This window comes from Rattus norvegicus, chromosome 5 (genome assembly GCF_036323735.1).
Source record: "Rattus norvegicus strain BN/NHsdMcwi chromosome 5, GRCr8, whole genome shotgun sequence".
NCBI classification, from domain to species: Eukaryota; Metazoa; Chordata; class Mammalia; order Rodentia; family Muridae; genus Rattus; species Rattus norvegicus.
In genome coordinates this window covers 78,080,028-78,099,885 of record NC_086023.1, presented here as the reverse complement: position 1 = coordinate 78,099,885, position 19,858 = coordinate 78,080,028, and the positions used below count along the sequence as shown (strand labels likewise).

The following is a 19,858-nucleotide window of genomic DNA, read 5'->3' as shown; positions in this document are numbered from 1 at the left end:
TTCTGGTGTTAGAAGGACACAGTGTTCTTAGGGGGAAGACATCTTCCAGGACTGTCCGTCAGCTGTCATTGGATCTTAGAATTTGAGCTTTTCTGGCATATGCATATTGAGATTCTTGTGTCTGTAAACTTTGAACTGAAACCACCCCACCTTAGCTTAGTGGCTTCTTTCTTGACAGTCTACAGTGGAAAAGCACCACAGTATCCTTTTCCTAAAAGCAGAGGTCCCGATTCCTTCCGTCCCTGAACTGTTCTGGTCCATATCCAGACACTAACTGAGATGAATGTTTGGACTTTGTGGCTTTGCGCTATGGGACGATACAAGGTTGTGTTAGGTCTGACTCTTCCCCAAAGAGAGAATTTAGTTTTCCTACTTTCCAAGATCCTCTGCCTTCTTTCCTTTCATTCCTTCCAGAGGTACAGGTCCCATCTTTCTCTTTTTGAGCTCTTTCGTTCTGACCACACTTACTTGATTTCATTTCCTTTAACTCAGAAGTTCATAGTTACAGCTCATTCCTGACAGTGTTCCCAAGCCATAGATTCTCCAGTTATCTAAGCATAACAAAACGCGCCAGCTTGATTCTGAGACGGTATTTATTTTACAGCACCTCCTTCACTATTGTAATGACACCGATTTGGGGTCATTACATTATTATGTCTTTTTTTTTTTTTTCCCCGGAGCTGGGGACCGAACCCAGGGCCTTGCGTTTGCTAGGCAAGCGCTCTACCACTGAGCTAAATCCCCAACCCTCATTATTATGTCTTATGTTCATGAGTTTCGGGATGGCATTGCTTCCTACCAGGAATGTCTGGAATTGCAACTTTATGCTTGTGCACCTAGTTTTGACATCAAGATAATGAGTTTATCAATGCAGTTTTTATCTGTTTCTTCAGTTTAGAACCTAGCCTAGGCATCTTCTTCCTCTATTTTTTGGTCCTTTCTTCTTTTCTTTCATTTTCCTTTTCTTCTCCCTCCCTTCCTCCTGCCCTCCCCCATCTTTCTCTCAGCTTCAGACTTGTGATCTTTCTGTTTCAGCCTCCCAAGAGCTGGAGTTCCTGTTCCCCTTCTTTAAAGGTTCAGTGTCATTGTTTGGAGCAAGCCCCACACTCATGACCTCATCATCTAGCTCCACTTCCAAGAACAATTGATGTAAATAGTGATTGTGGGAATCAAATCTCCAATGCAGAAACTTAAAAAAAATTAGATGTATTTATTTTGTTTTATTTGTATGAGTGTTTTCCTTGGGTGTGGTCCATGCACCACATGTGTTCCTGGTGCCCAATAAGGTTAGAAGAAGGCATTAGGTACTCTGAACTGTATCTATGGACGGCTTGATCTTATATGTGGGTGTAGGTGCTTGGAATAACACCTGGGTTCTCTGCAGGAACATCATGTGCTCTTAACTACAGAGCAACCTCCCCAGCCTCAGCATACAAACTTTTAAAGGTCATGTTCAAACCATAGTGTGCAACTGGTCTCCATAAACCTTCCTTTATTGATGACTCTGCAATTCTATGCTCATTAAACATCCCCTTTCACCCATTCTTCCTTCTCAGTGCCTGGCAACACTAACATGTGACCTATTTTCCTTAGCAAAATGTGACTAAGGTGCACCTTGCCTGGTGCCTGGTTTGTTCATCTTTAAGGTGTAATAATATCCCATTGTGGGTGTCTACCACAGTTTGTTTATATGTGCGTATCTATCACTGGACACTGGGTTTCTTCCATCTCCAGGCCACTGTATCTATGCTATGTGAACATGGGTGATTGATTAGCTCTGAAAGATCCCATCTTAATAATTTGGAAATGTGTTCAAAAGTGGGATTTCTGGTTCAAAGTTTGAGTTTTCTGAGGCTGTTCCGTTGGCTTTCATGTTGACTGTCGCATTTTACGTTTGTGCCAGAGATGCAGTCTTTCACATCCTCCTGACCATGACCACCAGAGTTTTGCTTTGTGTCTTCCTGGGAGTCAGTGCTGTGAAGTTTCACTTTGGCTCTTTTTGTCCACCTTCACACACCCCTTAAGGAAGTTTATTTAAGTCCTCCACCCATCCTTTATCACATTATTTATTCTTGAACTAAGAAAGCGACGTCCTTGTTAAATCGCCTCTGTGCTGTTCGTTTTCCCTCAAGTGTGCTGGTTATCCTTACTTGAATATTTGCTATGCGCTGAACCATACTTTCTAACCAACGTGACCTAGTCTATTACCACAAACACTGTGGCAATCCTATCCCTGGCCTTCCCACGGTAGCACCTTGAATTTCTGCATTGGTACTTTACCTTTTATGATGTGGTTCTGAACTTTTTGATTTTTGATCTTGCAATTCATTTTTGTAAAAAATTTGATCAGTTATAGATTTTTTTTTAAAGTGTTAGCTCCATGAAGCTTGATGAGGAGACTGAGTCCTTCTTCCAATTTCCCCTATGGAAGACATCTTAGTACACCAACTCCTTGTTGCTCCTCTGATGTTAATTCTTTGTTTTGATTGGGTTAGTATTCACACCTGTCTGTTATCTTGCTGGGGATTGACTTGGGGCTCCAAATCTGGGGTCTGGCTCATGCTAGATAAGTGCTCTATGGCTTAGCTGTGACTTTAATCCTTCATGGCTAATGTAATGGGGCCTGCCTTACTATCATTCATCCTTATGCCATGTGAAAAATGTGTGGGTCTTTTGATTCTGACACAAAAAATTGGGTCTGTTTTAAGGTCATCATCTCTTTTTAATGCTGGCTTAGTTTTCTATGTATTAACTCTGCATTTAACACCAGGTTCTCTTAATGTTATAAACCTACTCTCTGTATATCCAGATGGACAGCTGATCTACCTTCTTCGCCCTCATGTGTGTCATACTGGGATGCTCTTCACAGTTAACTTCCTTTAGGTCCCCCTGTGTTGATACCTACAGTCCTCTTCTCTACCTCTTTTTATTCCTGTCTCTAGAAGCACATCTTCCAGAGGGATCACGTCCCTCTTCTAGTCCCACTGTCTGCTTGCATCTCGGGGTACTACTATTCAATAGTTTGAAGGCACTTGGGTTCCCCCCTGTTGGTTTCTGAGTTCCCCTTTTCTGAGGTCTTTCAGGAGTTTTGATTAACGTTCAGATTGCCGTCACGGCTGTCTCGGTGTTAGATTTTGCAGTGCTGGTTTAAGTCCCCCTGCTGCCCACATGCTCAACACATACTTGTCCTCTACCAATAAGCTGAAGCTTTTCTAGACCTTACAGCACATTTTAAATCTCCAGATAGTATAATCCTATCATTCATTGAGGTGAGCAGGCTCTTATGAACCCTTTCAGTCTACAGATACATGACCTTCCATTTTAGGGACTTTTGAGTCAACGTCCCCCTCCCCCTTTTCCTTTTTGAACCTAGGGCCATGGGTATGCTAGCTAAGCACTGACACTGGTCTACACCCCATCCCACTTTTCACTTTTTATTTTGAGACAGCGTCTCTGCAAATTGCACAGGCTGCCCTTGACCTTGCAGCCCTCTGGCCTTGACTCCTTTCCCTTTGCTCCTTTCTTCTGATTTATCTCTTGGGGTTTCTGCTTTATCTTATTATTCCTTTGCTCTGTTCTCCCTTTTTATTTTTAAATTTTGGCCAGCTTTCTTAAGTTCACATTCTGTGTTTTTTAAATTTGGAATTATTGCTTTTTAAACACCCTGTTTTTGTTTCGGTGAGCACAGTGTCTCTTTCTGGAACTTACTATTGTTAAGTCTTTTCCTTATGATTAGAGTTTCCAAAGGACAAATCTTTTTTTTTCCTCATGCTTTGGGGGAGGTAAGTCTGGTGGCAGATGCCATCTTTTTCTGGAGGAAGGACTCATGGGGACAGACACTAAGAGGAACACACGTCTCATCTCCTCGATGCTCCAGGTCTTGGGTCCAGAAATTTTCTCCTGGGTTTCTGCCAGGCCGTCAGGTTTGTTGCAGAACAACAACAAACATAAAGACATAAAGTCTGATTTCCCCCCTTATTTCACCTCAAGTGTGTATCTGTGAAGCAATTTTCTAAAATTTGGGGAATAATTTTTTATTTTCTTGGTTTCAGCATTGATGATATCTTTTTTCATTGATCTTAAAAAGAAAAAAAGAAACAGAATCTCATGTAACCCAGGCTAACACAAAACTTGCCATTGGATGACCTTGAACTTCTGATCCTGCTGTCTCTGCTTCCTGAGTTTGGAATTCTCCTGGGGCTTTCGTAGGCCTATCCTGTGTTGTGTATCCTTTAAATGTGGGTTTCCCTCTCCCAGAGATCTGGTTTGTCTTCCCCTCAGTACTTATTTTCTGTTTTCTCTTATTTCCGTGACTGCCTGTGCTTAGGTTGACAGTTCAGACCTACCTTTCTTTGTCCGTGAGGTCAAACTCTTTCCTGACCTTGACTTTCCATCTCAGTGCTATGCCCTGTGCTCAGAGTGCTGCTGCAGTGCCCTCAGCCATCTCACAAACAGGAACTAGAAGTTTCTTTTTCTAATAACCATACTTATTGTTTAAGTAAATAATGGCTCGCGATCTGGAATCCCCTTATTTTAAACTCTCACAGTATGTCTTCACTTCACTGGCCTGCTTCACTTAGACATTTTTCTGTTGCTTATCCTTGGAGACAGAAGCCAGTGTCTACTCAATATTTCTCCTTTTCTCCCTCTCGGCCCCTCTTTGCTGGGGATCTACCCTGTGTTTTTTCAAGAGACTCATGTGAGTCATGACTTGACCAGCATCCAGAATAAGGAAAAAGGTTAGGCTTGTAGTAGGTTAATTTGCCAATTAGAGGTTTATCTTCCTGTGAGGCCTGGGGAAGGAGCCAGCTTCAGTTCAAGCAGTCAGATGAAAGTCTGCTTCCAACTGGAGTCTTTCTTTTAGGTACTTGGTTGTGGCACTCACTAATTAGTGGAGCCTTTGTCGTTTGGCACTGCTGTTCCCGTCTGTGGCTAACTTGTGGCATTCTTTTCTCACAGATTTCTGGTGAATTCTTCATAGCCAATGCAAGTTAGGAATGAACACAGCCTGATTTACTTTCTTTGTTGACTTCTGGAGGCAGAGGCTCTTCTGAAAGCATTTGAAATGCACCCCAGTTCTCCCTCCTCCTGCTGAGCTGACTTCCAGGTCGGCTGGGTTCTCATTGCGTATTTCTATACATGTGCTGGGAACTTGCAGCTTCTTATGAAGAGAGTTTGGCCTTGGCTCCGTGTGCGCCGTCTATGTCCATTCTTTCCAGCAAATATCTTTGGAGGTTTAAGTTGGAGTCCGTTCTGTGGTTTCTAGGGCTGATTTCCTAACATATTCTCCTATCATCATCCTGGTAGACTGTCACAAGGAATCAGCCTGTGTATATTTCTCATTAGAGAATTTAAAAACTATTTGATTCTTTGTGGTTCTTGCTACTCTATTTTAATTTGTGCATATTTTTACCGGTCTTCAGATGAGAGTCTAGACATAGTTTCCACGTTGCTTTCTTATATCAGAAGTAGTTTTCATGTCATTCTTTACTGTTTATATCTATAATCCTTTTAAATGACTGTGTGTGTGGTATAGAGATGTATATATGTGTGCATGTGTGTGTCACATATACATGCATGCATGTAGTAGCCTGAGGTTACTACCAGGTGTCTTTCTCAATGACTTAGGACTTTATTTCTTCAGACAGGGAGCTCAACCATTTAGCTAGACTGTCTGAAGAGTGAACACCAGGAATACTCCTGTCTCCTCTTCCACAGCGCTTCCTCCCCCATATACACATGTGCATATATATACATGTATGTATATATACAGGCACATAGGTGTGTGGATCCAGAGGATAATCTTGGATGTCATCTTCAGGAATGTTGTCTCCCCCTTTGAGAGAGGGTCTCTCATTGATTTGGAGGTCATGGATTAGGTTAGACTCTTTGTGAACTCCAGAGACCCTCCTGTCTTGTGACAGCTCAGTGCTGGGCCTACAGATATGGGCTACCTCTCCTAGGGGTTTGAGTGGGTACTGGGTCTCAAACTCATGTCCTTGTGCTTGCAAGGCAAACACTTTACTAAATGAGCTATCTGCCCAGTCCTCCAAGACTCTCCTTCAGTTGGAGTTTTGGGCTGTAGAAAGAGTCTGGGCTCAGGCATCAGGCTGGTCCTGGTTCAAGTTTTAGAACTCTCCTAGCTTTGTGGCTGCGACTGGGTCATGCATGTAACCTTCTGAAGTCTCGGAAGTCTCTCTTGTGACATGAGCTAACAGCATCTGCCCAAGACTGTGTGGAATAGCTGCTGCTGAGTTTTGTGTGCAGACAGCTTTCCTTAACTCCAGGACCCTCTCTCTTCGTTCTTTTTAGTATTGGTGACATATGGCAGCTTGATTTTGAAGGATTCTTACTTAGGGTTTTATTGCTGTGAAGAGACACCATGATCAAGGCAACTCTTATAAAGGACAACATTTCACTGGGGCTGGCTTACAGGTTCACAGGTTCGGTCCATTATCAAGGCAAGAAAATGGCAGCATGCATGGAGGCATGGTGCTGGAGGAGTTGAGAGCTCTACATCTTGTTCTGAAGGTGAACAGCAGTCAACTGACTTCCAGGCAGCTAGGAGGAGAGTCTCAAAGCCTACTTCCATGGTCACACACTTTCTCCAACAAGGCCACACCTACTCCAGAAAGGCCACACCTCCTAATTATGTCACTCTCCGTGTCAAGCATATTCAAACCACCAGAAGGGGTATATTTTCTTGCTACACACTAGATGCTGTGTTTCCCTCTGGACAGTCTTTATACTGTGGCATCTGAAGTTACCTTGAGATAATAGTAGTGGAATCGATTGTGCAGTATGAGTCTTTTAGAATAGAATCCCACTTGCTGACTTTTTGTTGTTGCCATGTTCCTTTTATATTAATGTGTGAATATAGAAAGTTGAAATGAGTTATAAGTGCATGAGGGAAACAGGGAACTGAAAGTAGGGATGGACATAAGGTCATGGGTTAGTATAAAACAATGCACTGTTGGAGTCTATAATTTTCCTGTGGTTGAATCCATACCCTAGAAGCTGTTATGAAGAAAAGAAAGCATTCCCCCCTTCTGTTGGGCCTTTCATTTAAATTGTATTGTCTTTTTCTTCCTCTTTAAAGTAAGACTCTGGAGGGTATCAGCATTGGCTCAATAGCTGTGGAATCCCATGTTGATGTCTGGCCAAGATAGTTTGCAAAGGTTGCTTGCTGTGTGTTTGTTCATCAAGCAATTACCCATGGCTTAAAACAAGTAAAACCTGATGTGCTTCAAACTACGGTGTGAAGACATGATACTTATGCAAGAATAGAAATGAAAACCTGCAGGCTATAGGGGTTGCTCCATGACCAGGGCATTTCTTACAGAGGCTCCACAGCCTGGAGCCATTAGCTAGCACAGCACACTGTGGGATGAGATAGAAGGTCTGGGGTTAACCGTCTGTGTTCGATGCTCCCACTGTACAAGGCTCAGACCATTTGTCCCTTGGTTTATGACTTTTATTATTAAGGGAGCTTTCATTCTCCAAGAGCCAAACAATACTCAGGCATCTCTTTGCACACCGATGAAATTACAAAGTATGTTTGCAGTAGGGACTGGTGAAATCCTGTATGCTCCTTGTTTCCCCTAGGGGCTTAGTAAACCTGTCTGTCCTCCTTCCTTCCTTCTCTCTTCTCTCATTCCCTCCTCTATCAGTTCTTCCTTCCTTCCCTTCTCCCATTCCCCCCTCCTTTCTTCCTCTTCCTCATCTCTCTTTCTCTTCTCTCCTTCCTTTTTTCAATGCAGGGCCTCATTGTATAGTAAACCTAGCCTGGAACTTTTGATTTTCCTGCTTCTGTCTCCTAAGTGTTGAGATTAGAGTTGTGAACCACCATGCACACTTTCCTTAATAAATCTCTTTTGAGAGATTTGCTAGTTGGGATGAAAACAGATGTTTAGAAGAAAGGAATGTGCATAACTTCTTCAGGGGAAAGTTTTTCCTCACGGACTAAATTGCAATGCTTGTGTGATCATGGCAAACGCCCCACCCCACCCCCATATTTTTGAGACAGGGCCTCACTGTGTAGCTCTGGCTGATCTGGTACGCACTTTGTAGACCAGGATGGCCTTGAATTAACAAGTTCTTTCTAGCCTCTGCCTCTTGAGTATTGGCATTAAAGCTTTGAGCCACTATCCCGTCCAATCTTCAGACAGAACCAAGGTCCTAGTTCACTGCTGGGACCTTAGTGCACAAATGCATGAGAGAAGCACGGGTTTACTTCATGGTTGCTTAGCACCCTTTCCTTGAGAGTTTCAAAGGAGTTTGGAAATGCCTCTCCTGTAGCTGTTGGTAAGGGCTTCCAATTTATGATGCACTCCACCTCCCCGAGTGCCTGATCCTTTCTGCCATGTACTCATGTGATGGTGAAGTGTTTGACCCTAAATCTTTAAAATGTTCTCCAAGTTCTTTGAAGAAATGTAAATATGGGATTCCATGCCTTTCTTATGTCTTAACGAAAATATACAATTCTCTAGAATTCGTTCCCTAACCCTTGGGGTTGTTTTCACAAAAGGGTAAAGGAGGAATAAGACTGAGCTGTGGTCGTCTCCAACCACTTGGTGGGTTCTTCTCTTCATTCTTTGTATATAGATGATCAGCTCTAAATATTTTAAGAAGCTATAGTAATAACTATATTATATATTAAAATATTATAATATTATATTGGGAAATTATTAAGAAGCAGCAAGGTGGCTTCTCTTGGTGCAATCTCTCTATGTCTCCAGCTTGATGTTGCCTCCCTAGAACATCCAGCTGCTCCCCAGAACATCCAGTTGCACCCCCAGAACATCTAGCTGCTCCCTAAAACATTGTGTGAGCAGATGGTAAGGGAGCCATGATTTTTTTTTTTTTTTTTTTTTTTTTGGAGCTGGGGACTGAACCCAGGGCCTTGCGCTTGCTACGCAAGCGCTCTACCACTGAGCTAAATCCCCAACCTGGAGCCATGATTTTTGATGACAGACCTGCCTCAGTAGGCCCCTGTGTTCATATAGCTGATATTCGGTTCTTCCGAGTGACTTTTGCCTCATCTAGATGATGACACTTTCCTTGCCCATGAAAATTTTCTCTACTCATTCTGGGCTTCCTTGTATTTTTGTAGGCTTTCAGTTCCTCCTAGCATGACTGAGATCTGACCAGCCGACTCACGAGTTGCTTCTTGTGCCACCACTGCAGTGCTGGGGCCTCTTCATCGCTCCAAACTACAGCACTGTCATGGCAGCTGCCTCTACTTCCAGCCCTGTGATTTCACAGCCCCAGGTAAGTGCTTTGACCTAGTCGATGTTCTTATTAATCTGAGTATAAGAAAGCATGCTTTCCTCTGGAGAATCGTGAACACCTCATGTGGTGGGTACTTAGATGGCATGCTTGGGGGGCGGGGAGAACATGTCGTTCGGGAAGCAGCTGGAAGAATAAGCTGGCCTCTGCTCACAGGGGGACAGGTTAACCACCCTGAGGATGCCCAACTGTCACTATTGCCATCAAACTCCAAAGCAAGATAAGTCAGCAGTCCTCTCTTCTGCTGCTGCTCTCATTTATTCTCTTCCTATTTGTGGGAAAGATGATGGTACAAGTAGTATTTCTCAGTTTGGTCTACTCTTACAATAGGCCCTCTAACATGGCTTCATTGTTCTTTTCCTGTAATTATTATTTTGCCTTGGCCCATTCTTGGAAAATTGAAAATGGAGCTCTAGAAATTTCTGAGCAGTATTCCTGTAAAGTATTCATGTACTTTGGCTGTACATGGGGAGCAGTAATCCTGCAAGGACTTCTTCTTTGTTTAGATCGTGGTGCAACCTGTTGCTTTGATGATGAACTCAGACTTGGCAGGCAGTGTGGTGCAATGGGAGGGAAAGAGACTTGGAACCATTCAGTCTTGGTTCATCTCCCTGTGCCTTGGACGGATGCTCTCCCTGCCCCATCCCAGCTTCAACTCCACTCATGTTATTGTCCTTTATACAATGTTCCAGTGGACGAAACAGTAGCATAGATGCAAAGCCCTCAAGAGAAACCCAGTGAATATGGTTTCCCACTTGCTTTCCCTTTCTCTCGACTCTTCTGTATCCAGTGAGGTTTCTCATTTATGATGACCATTTTTAGGCAAAGGTTTAAGAAAAATAGGTGCCTTTGAGAAAGAGACATTTTAAAGTTGATTATAATTAGTGCACAAAATACTGGGTTTCATTATGACATTTTCATATATGCATAGCATTGTACTTTGCATTTTCACTGATGTGCCTTCTTCTCCCCTGCCTCTAACATTTGTACTGGTACCCGTCCCCCATCCACACACCCCCTTCCGTTTCCATGTTAAATATCTAGGAACTGTATTTATTACTGCTGCGCTAAAACATCATGGCCAGGGCAACTTAAGGAATGTTTATTTGAGCTTCTGGTTCCAGATGCATAAGAGTCCATTGCCACCACAGAAAAGCAGCTAGAGCAGCAAGCCGAAGGCTCACATCTTGAGACACAAGCAGGAAGCAGAGAAGTAGCTTGAGTCTTTAAACTCTCTTGGCCCACGTCCAGCGACATACTTCCTCCAGCAAAGTACACCTCCCGAATGTCCCAAACAGTGCCACCAAACTGGGACCAAGTGTCCAAATACTTGAGCCTATGGGGGACATACCAGACCACCACGTGGACATATTTTAAAATCTAGATTCTGTATATGATGGAACCTGCAATCTTTTGTCTTTCTTCCCCCATTTCTCTGTACTGTTCCCCTTCCCCTCTCTTTAGAATGCCTCCTCTTACCTCACACTCCTTTGAGTTCCACGTTGAGCACATGCGTGCGCATGTGCATACAGACACACACACACACACACAGACACACACAGACACACACAGACACACAGACACACACACACACACACACACACACAGACACACACAGACACACACACACACACACACAGACACACACACACAGACACACACACACAGACACACACACACACAGACACACACAGACACACACACACAGACACACACACACACACAGACACACAGACACACACACACACAGACACACACACACACACAGACACACACACAGACACACACACACACACACACAGTGTGTAATCTAAGGGTTCACTGAGGACCAATCACAAAGATTGAGGTTTAAATCTTGATGGACCTGCATGCTGCCTCATTCCTTTTCTTCAGTCTCACTTAGAAGGTTCTCATATTTTGTGCATATTTCAAATAAGAACATCCGGGGGTTTTGTTGGTGTTTTTGTTTAAGAAGAAGTCAAGAAAGAGAGGGAGAAAGAAGAAAGGGTCATTCCTCATTCCCTATAGATCAGCAGTTCTCAGCCATGGGTCACAACCGGTTCTGGGGTTGAATGACCCTTTCACAGGGGTTACGTGTCAGATATCCTGCATGTCAGATATCTATATTACAATTCATAGCAGTAGCAAATTTACAGTTATTAGGTAGCGGCGATCGTAATTTTATGGTTGTGGGTCACCACAACATGAGGAACCGCACTAGAGGGTGGCAGCACTAGGGAGGTCGAGATTGATTCACTTGGTGGTTTGCCACCGTGGATAAAGCCCTTGATGTTCTTTAGATCTATCAGTGTTTTCTGGGATGTTGGATTCCTGTTGCGTGTAATATTAAAAATCGATCCACGCTATTGCCCGCTAAGCACCAGCCGGCGGTCTTGGTCTGTTCCCAGTCCGGCACATAGCCCGAGTCCACATGCATATTTTCCCTTGCCAAGGCCTCCCCAGATCTCTGAGGTAGCTCTCTCCTTCCCTGGATGCTGCCAAACCCATTGAGCAGTCCCAAATCCCAAATCCCAAGGTAGCTGGGGTGCCCTCTCGCAAACCCACGCTCTGCCACGATTACCTTTCCCTGGAGCTCAGTAGAATCGCCATGAGAGGGAAAACACCAGGCAATCTTAATCAACAGATAACACAGTCGCTGGGTGTGGAATCTAGCATCCTAAATTTACCAACCATTCTGTTAGAAAGCTTCTGGTGGTGGATCCTGCTGGATCCCGCCACCCTAACTAACAGCCTCCAGCTACATCTTGTCAGCCTTGCTCCCTTTCAAAACGAAGTCCCCTCCTCCTGTCTTCTCTTCCTCTCTCGAACCCCAAAGACCCACCTCCTTCTCACCCAGTGGTTGGCATTTTGTATTTATTATTTTAATCAATTAGGGGAACCTTTTGCTACAGGATGCCTAGTATCTTCTCCATGGCATCTCTCTCCTGTTGGATGGTTCCTCACTGTTGCAACGTTTGACTTACTCAGGTGTTTGGTTTCATTGCCTTCAGTACATTGGGGACCTAGAGAATGGGTCAAGAGATTGAGTTTGTGTTACTTTACGTCACCAGATCCAAGTCCATGGTAGCTGTTCCTGATAATGACTATTCTTAGCCTCTGCCTTTGTGTGTGTGTGTGTGTGTGTGTCTGTGTGTGTGTATATATGTGTGTGTGTGTCTGTGTGTGTGTATATGTGTGTGTGTGTGTGTGTATGTGTGTGTGTATATGTGTGTGTGTGTTTATGTGTGTGTGTGCACGTGCATAGTGAGTTAGGCCTGAGCACAGGCTTCCCTGACCGGGCATTTAAGGCTCCATCTTTGTTAGCATTTCCAACATCGACTTACCTACCATCTTCCCTGTTATGTAAACTGCTATGGGTCTGGGAGTAATACAAATGCTTATAAGTGACTCGTTCCATCAAAATGGCCAACACTACCCAAAGTAGAAAGGGATCCTATTTAAACCTAACTCCTAGGGAAAGAGATGCTCTTGAAAACTTTCTGTGGCCATGTTAATTAAAGTCAGAAACCTTTGCAGTCACACTGCTGTCTAAACACATGAGACCAAGGAAGAGTGTGAAAAAAAGATAGTCACAGGAAGAAGTTCAAAACTTCCTCATTATTTGGTAGTGGTTGGTTATTAATAAAGCTGGGTACCTGGATATGATTTAAATGCCCCATAGCAGTTAAAACATGGGCATAGCAACATGCGTGTGTTGTTGTAAGACACCTTATAAAGGGAAGAGAAAGCAAGACATAGAGCAATCCTCACAGGAAGAGATCATTAAAACTATAAAACAAGACCATGTGTTTTTTAAGGACAAACATATGGCTCATAAACAGACCAGCAGAGGGAAAAAGCCAGCACATACATTTTCAATAGAATTATATTGCCCCCCAGAGGGCCCAAATTGGATCCGGGGAGATGGTTAAGTCCCACCAAAGCTTAACCCTACCCTAAAGAATCATATTTCATAGCATTTGACTTCTTTCATTAGGGAAAATTTAAATTTAATTAAAAATTTCTCCTTGAGGATCATTATTGAAAAGTAAATAAAAATGTCACAAAACGCAGCCTTTCGGAAGCATGTGCGTGGGCCCTGGAGTCACGCTGCTTGGGTTCAGGTCCTGGCTCTGACACCCCGTGCTGAGCCAGAGGGAATGTGTTCGCTCTCTCCGTGCCTCTGGCATTGCTTGAAAAGTGTCACGTGCGACTACACACTCAGCTCAGGACAATGGCCGGTGCGTATCGTCCACGCAGGTTGGCATGTATTATTGTTACTGCCCAGCAGTAGGACAGGCCTCTACATGCGAGAATAAATAAGATGAGTAAGGTTGTGGCCTATAGGCAGCTAAGGAAGTGACAACTTAAAATTACCAGGACACAGGAAGTATTGCTGTTCTGGGAATAGCATGTGGGCTTTTCGCAGGAAGACCACCAGACCAGGAGCCCTGGCATACATGGATATGAGCTGCTTTGACAGGGAGCAGAAAGAGCGTGCTCAAATGCCTGATGGGTCACGGAGAGAATAGCCCAGCATCAGGGTTAGTTCAGAGTGAGCACAGTGTGGTAGGTCCTGGGACTGCCCCCCAGAGGCTCCTCTACCAGACCACTTGGTCTGATTTTGGATTGTGAAGAATTCTGTGAGGGCATAGGTCAATAGCTCAGTGGTGAAGAGTGTGTATTACTTTTGCAAAGGGCCTGTGTTTGAATCTCATCACCCACATTGGGAGGTTGACAGGTCTATAACTCCACCTTTAGAGGACCCGAAGCTCTCTTTTGGTCTCTGAGGGTACCTGCATTCGTGTGTGTGTGTGTGTGTGTGTGTGTGTGTGTGTGTGTGTGTGTGTGTGTGTGAAAGAAAGATAAGTCTCTTTAAAACAAAACAAAACCCAGCATTTAGTGAGCTTGTCAGATTCAGTCATGGTATAATATTTGCACTGGAGAAATCGACAATCTCTGAGTATTTGAATGGGTGGGTTATAAACTCAGGGATTTTGCAGGGCCTTAAAAGCCATGGTTAGAATGTAAAAAAAAAAAAAAATGATCTTAGCAAAGCCTGCAGTGGATGAATGCTTGCTTAGCATATGGAAGGCTCCAGATTCAATCTATAGTTTAACACACACACACACACACACACACACACACACACACACACACCCTGTTTGGTTTAATGGTTGTTACCCAAGCTTTGGACTCCTGGACCTATGTTTGAACCTGGACTTGACAATGCTCTGGGGCAAATTCTATAGCAATGCCAATCACAGTCTGTGAGTCTCATTCTCACCCTGTGCTGGCAACAGTAACAATGTCAATCAGTGTCACCCTGTGCTGGCAACAGTAACAGTTGCTGATATTTGAGGACTGAGGCATTTGGGAGGAGTCGGTTGCAAGCTTCAATAATTAGAGCACAGAACAAGTTGGCTCTTAGGAGAGACGCAGACCTTTGGGTCCCCTGACTGTAGGATCCTAGCTCTAGGTCATAAGGAACCTCCTGATTATAGGCCAAGCCTTCCTTTCAGCATTGCACACTCAGAATTTCCTTTAAGGTGGGCTTGCCTGTGCATCTCAGCCTGTACTTCTGTCTCCTCTCCAAGTAGCCATTGTCTCCTGGTGGAGAGAAGGCTCCAATTATGTAAAGGTAGCATCTTTTTAGCTAGCACATAATGAGCAGCTCTCCTGGTGCAATCACCTTACCCTGACATTATCCAGCCAGGAACGTACATTCTTCTGATGGACCCCCATGAAGATAAACTCATATTTAAGGGGGGAAAGGCCTGAACATCCCTTTCCAAGGCAAAGGCAACAATTGGAAGAAAAAGAAAAGGCTGTGGGGTTTTTTTTTGTTTGTTTGTTTTTCCATTCTTCTGGTAACAAAGACCATTTTCTAGCGAAGGCTAGCGAAGGCTGCCGAACACCAGACATAAACTAATTAATATGAGCAAATAGTGATTGTTTCAAATAACAATGGGGAAGAAAGCACTCATTGTTGATCCTGCTGGGATCTCTGTTTAGTCAGCCTGGGATGGGCCTTGTGCTTTGAAGTCCGATAAGTTTGTGTTCTCGGCTTTGCCACTGCTAAGATGCAGGGTTGTTTTCTTATGCTGGGCCAGCACCCAGTCCTGACATAGCTAAGGCGAGTCCCAGGACGGTTGGGACTGATAGCCACAGGAAGTCACCTCAACTATACTAGTCCAGTGTTGATAAAAAGCCACTGTCAAGGGAATCTGAGGATGTATTTGTAGACAGGAACCGAGGAGTTTGGTAATGTATTTCTGCCCTGTGGATATTGAGGGGTGGGATGGGGTGGGATGAGAGGTAGGGTGGTGTAGGCTGGGGTAGTTTCTGTTTTCTGTTCCTAGCAGTCTGCCAAACATTTATTTCATGATGGTTGATGAGGTTCCGGAGAGTGGAATTTAGATCTAAGTTTTTAGTTTCAGTCTTAAAGGGGGGGATCAGTAGCTCAGTACCAGAGTATGTCTTTTGGCTCCTCCCAACGCCAACATTGGTGATAAGAGGCCCAAGTAGGTATTTGAGAACTTACAGGTTGCTTGGCTGCCACCCCTGGGATTCCAGTGAGGAAGTGACCTTTGCCTGCAACGTTGAGGACGCTGCTCCCTTCTGCCCCTCAAGTGACATATGTGTCCATCGTAGTGGAACTGACAGATTTTGTTCCTGTTAAGTGATTTCGGCGGTTTGCTCTAAAGGTATAGGTTTGTATTGGTTTTCACACCTATAGAGTCTTAGATTGTTCTCTCACTTCTGAGCTGGTCTGAACTATCTGTTTAAAATCTTTTGCATTTTAAAGGTCTACATCTTAGAAGCATTCGTTTTGAGTTGGATGAACGCGACTGAGGTTGGAAAAGCTCTCTCTTCCTTCCTTTTCCTCCGTGTGTGTGTGTGTGTGTGTGTGTGTGTGTGTGTGTGTGTGTGTGTGTGTGGTATTTTAGAATCCTGCATAAAGGACGACGCATGAGCACAAGCTCCTTCCACAACTTTACCCAGGGCCACTCACCAGTCACCAGCGCTTCTCCCATTCTCTCTGACTTGCTTCACTCGGAGGATGAAGCGCTTTAACCCCCACGCCTCCCAACCCCCGGCTTTGCTCCGTCTTCCCACAGTCCTCATATCTCACTGTTCATCTGCCAGAAATAATTTGTTCACATAACCGTGATTCCATTATCACACTTAAGAACTGAAAGCAATTGCTGACATCACACTGTGCTCAATGAATATGTAGATTTCTCTAATTTCTTCTCTGAAAACTCTTCACAGTTGGCGCCCTGTTGTCTTGGAAGACCACTGGCCAGATCCATTTGCTCTTCTGTATTAACCCATCCCATGAACTCTTATGGTTTAAAAAGACACTTTCATTTTCCCTCCTCACTCGCTGAAGAAGATGGAAATTAGGTGCAGATTTCACCAATGAAGACTAAGAAATTGAGGCATAGTCTCTCATGGAAGGAAGTTAAGGCAACATTGCACTTAAAATCTGGTTGCCAAAGCATCGTGCATGGTTTCTACTAGGCTAAAGCATGAACAATTAATCACTGCATGACATATTGTTATAGTATGAACATTAATGGCGGTGTGGTGTTCCCTGTGCCACACAACGGGGGTGCAGTGTGGTCTGGCTTTACAAACACGGCACCGAGAAAGAGACAGAGTGCATGGGCTTAGGACCATATAGATCCTGCAAGTCTAAGGTATTGTATGCCATGGCTAAGAGAGCTCTCAGTACACATTTTTCTCTCAGCTTCATTCTTTATTGTGTAGAATTAAAACAACGTGCACCATGCTTGAGAGTATGAATGGGAAGCTAAGTGCTTTGTGGCATCTTTAATAGATACCAGGCAGACGTTGGCTCTCACCATTTCCCCCACGGTGGTTGTGAGAGCTCTTTGCCGGGAGAAAGTGGTTACCGCATATGGTTTGTGTATGTGATGTGCATTTGTCTGCTGCCAGAAGGCCCATCAGAGGAAAGCCAAGTTAGATAAACACTTTATGGAAAACTCCCACGGGCTGCCAGGAATAAGTGCATGGGGAGGTAAACACTGAGACCTCTGACTTATTCCATCTTGATCCGTGTTTCGATTAGAAGTTGCATTTCTTCTTATAGTGCTCTTTAAATTCATTTATGCTCCCTTCTGTGTTTATAAACTCAGAGTTTGAGAGGATATCTTATTTTGTAATCTGAGGGTACATTTTCAATTTTTCTTTCCTAGGATAAAATCTGCATGGATGCTGGTGGGAGCCTAGGGTGAGCCCCCAAAGATACCCATGGCATTCGATTATTTATTTTTCTAATATGCCCTTTTAATTGGTTCAGTCTGTAATGGTTAATGAGGCTGCCTCTTTATCTGTAAAGGGCATGTGGCTTTCTCTTTCCCACCCACTGTGGTGTGTGACAATTTTACACTCTTAGGTTCTCCGGATCCTTGGACTTTTGTTGCAGAGTCAGCATATATGTCAAAGTGGCACAATGTCCTATTTTTAACCATAATCATAGGGTCCAGGAGTTGCTGCCTTTTGAGCTCTGAAAGTTGCTGCAACAGGACTGTCATTAAGGGAATCAGCCTGCCTTTGCTGGGTGATGACCCTGCCACACTGCAGTCTCAAAGTGTCACTTAAGCACTGCCCTGAGGTTAAACTTCCTCAGGTCATAAATCACAGTCGTAGGCAGGCTGAAGTCTGTGGAGAAGGGAAAGGTGTGTTTCTTCTGTGTGCTCCTTGGCATGAGATAGGGCTGTGGTGCAGACTCATTTCTGAAGCCTAGGTTGGCCATGAAGCAAGTTTCAAAGATACATTCAACCTGAGATACGCTTTCAAGCAGAGCCACGAGATCTGGCTGGTAGAAGGATGGGGGTGCCTGTTGGTTGTTGACAGACAACAGGCTGCATGACTTCACAGGCAGAGTGTCCCTTAGAAGAGCCTGGAGCAGCCAGAAGAGGGAGGTTTTGGAGTCTAGGTTCAGGCCCAGCCTGGAGATTGTTCACCAGATTTATGCATGAGCCCCAACTCTGCACTCTTTGCTCTAGGACTTTACTAAGAACTACTTAACTCTAACTGGTAAGGCAGTCAGGAACCTAGACAAAATAACAGAGGAGTGGACACAAGGGAATTGCAGTTCCGTGGATCTGTGGCACAGGTCGTAGTTCAGGCCTAAATTGGAGGGGTATGCTGGCTTCTGTAGAGATGATATGGTGAGGTGATCCTGTGGGACACATCCAGATGGTGGGACTCACTTGATGACATCACACTTTCAGGAGGAGCTTGGAGCCCCAGGGTGCCCCCCAGCCTGTGTGTGGGAATGCAACCCTCTGGCAATGAAGAGGAAGATAAAGCAGGGAATGCGGCTGACAGGAGGATTTCAGTCAGCAGACACACAGACAGTATACATTTGATTAGAATTTGGAACAGTTGTTTTATAAGACAGAATTTCATACCTCAGCCCAACATAACCTTGAACTTGTAATTTACCTACCTCATCTTTTTGTGTGCTGGTGTATATAAGCTAAAATACCTGACCTAATTGTAATTTCCCTTTTGTAACTTATATTAAAAAAAATTTTTTTTTGCCTCACTGGGGGCACCTGCCTTTAGTCCCAGCACTCAGGAGGCAGAGACAGGCAGATCTCTGTAAGTTCAAGGCTAGCCTAATGGGTCTACACAAAGAGTTTCAGGCTAGCCAGGGCTCCGCAGTGAGACCTTGTCTCAAAAAACAACTGAAAAAGAAGTCATTTTATTTACTTACTTTGTGTGCTTATGGTGCGTGTGTGTGTGTGTGTGTGTAGGTGTGCATGTATGTGTGCACATGTGTGTGTGTACATGTGTGCACTCATTTATGTACATGCCATGGCGCATATGTGGAGGCCAGACAACAACTTCCTAGAGTCTATCATCCCTGTCCACTAGGTGGGACCTGGGAATTGAACTCAGTCAATCTTGCTCAAAGATGTTTCTGTCTGCCGAGTCATCTCACCAGCCCCAGAATTCTTTTAAGTACTTTTTGTCCAAGATTTCCCTTAAAGGTATTAAAACTTTCTCTTGGTATGTAGAATAGGAAAGGCTGCTTCTCCTTGATATTTTATTATAAGTCGTAGACCAGTCAAAGCAAAAGCGGTCTCACAGAACAGTTTTACCTGGGGGGAACGAGAGAATCGGTAGAAGACAGGAAAACTAAGAGAGAAAGCATTTGCTGCCGTGTTTGAAAACTGAAATTGAACAAACCGCTAAGTGTGCTCTGAGGCTAATCTGTACATAGAGCGTGTTGTAGGAAACTTAATGCCCTTGGAATATGTCGTTTTGGCCTCTCCGTTTAGTGCTGACTGCATTTCAGAGATGGCCTGTAGTCCACGAAGGTTCATTCCCTGAAGGTTTTGGTTTAAATCTCAGCAGAGCAGATGTCACAGAAATGAGGAACTGATATTCAATCTTCAAACAAGGTGACTTCCGGTTGAGCATGGTGGCTCAAGCCTTTCATCCCAGGACTCAGGAGTGCAGAGGAGGCAGGTGGAGCTCCCTGTGAGGCTGGGGACTAGCCTGGTCTACATGGGGAGTTGTGCAGGGT

The 19,858-nt window shown here is 44.2% G+C and overlaps 1 protein-coding gene across 12 annotated transcripts in view; it reads left to right on the top strand.

Annotated features, from left to right (window-relative positions):
• Positions 1–19,858, top strand: part of Lpar1 (lysophosphatidic acid receptor 1) — a 122,933-nt gene that overhangs the window by 47,186 nt on the left and 55,889 nt on the right. For 11 of the 12 annotated variants that reach the window (XM_063287075.1, XM_006238195.5, XM_017593125.3 and 8 more), the window contains one exon: positions 9,113–9,270. In XM_063287075.1, the coding sequence (XP_063143145.1) occupies positions 9,226–9,270 (45 nt within the window). In that variant the 5' untranslated portion in view covers positions 9,113–9,225. Of the gene's footprint in view, positions 1–9,112; positions 9,271–15,297; positions 15,553–19,858 lie in introns of those variants that run through there. The other variant, XM_017593130.3, reaches the window with a different exon arrangement.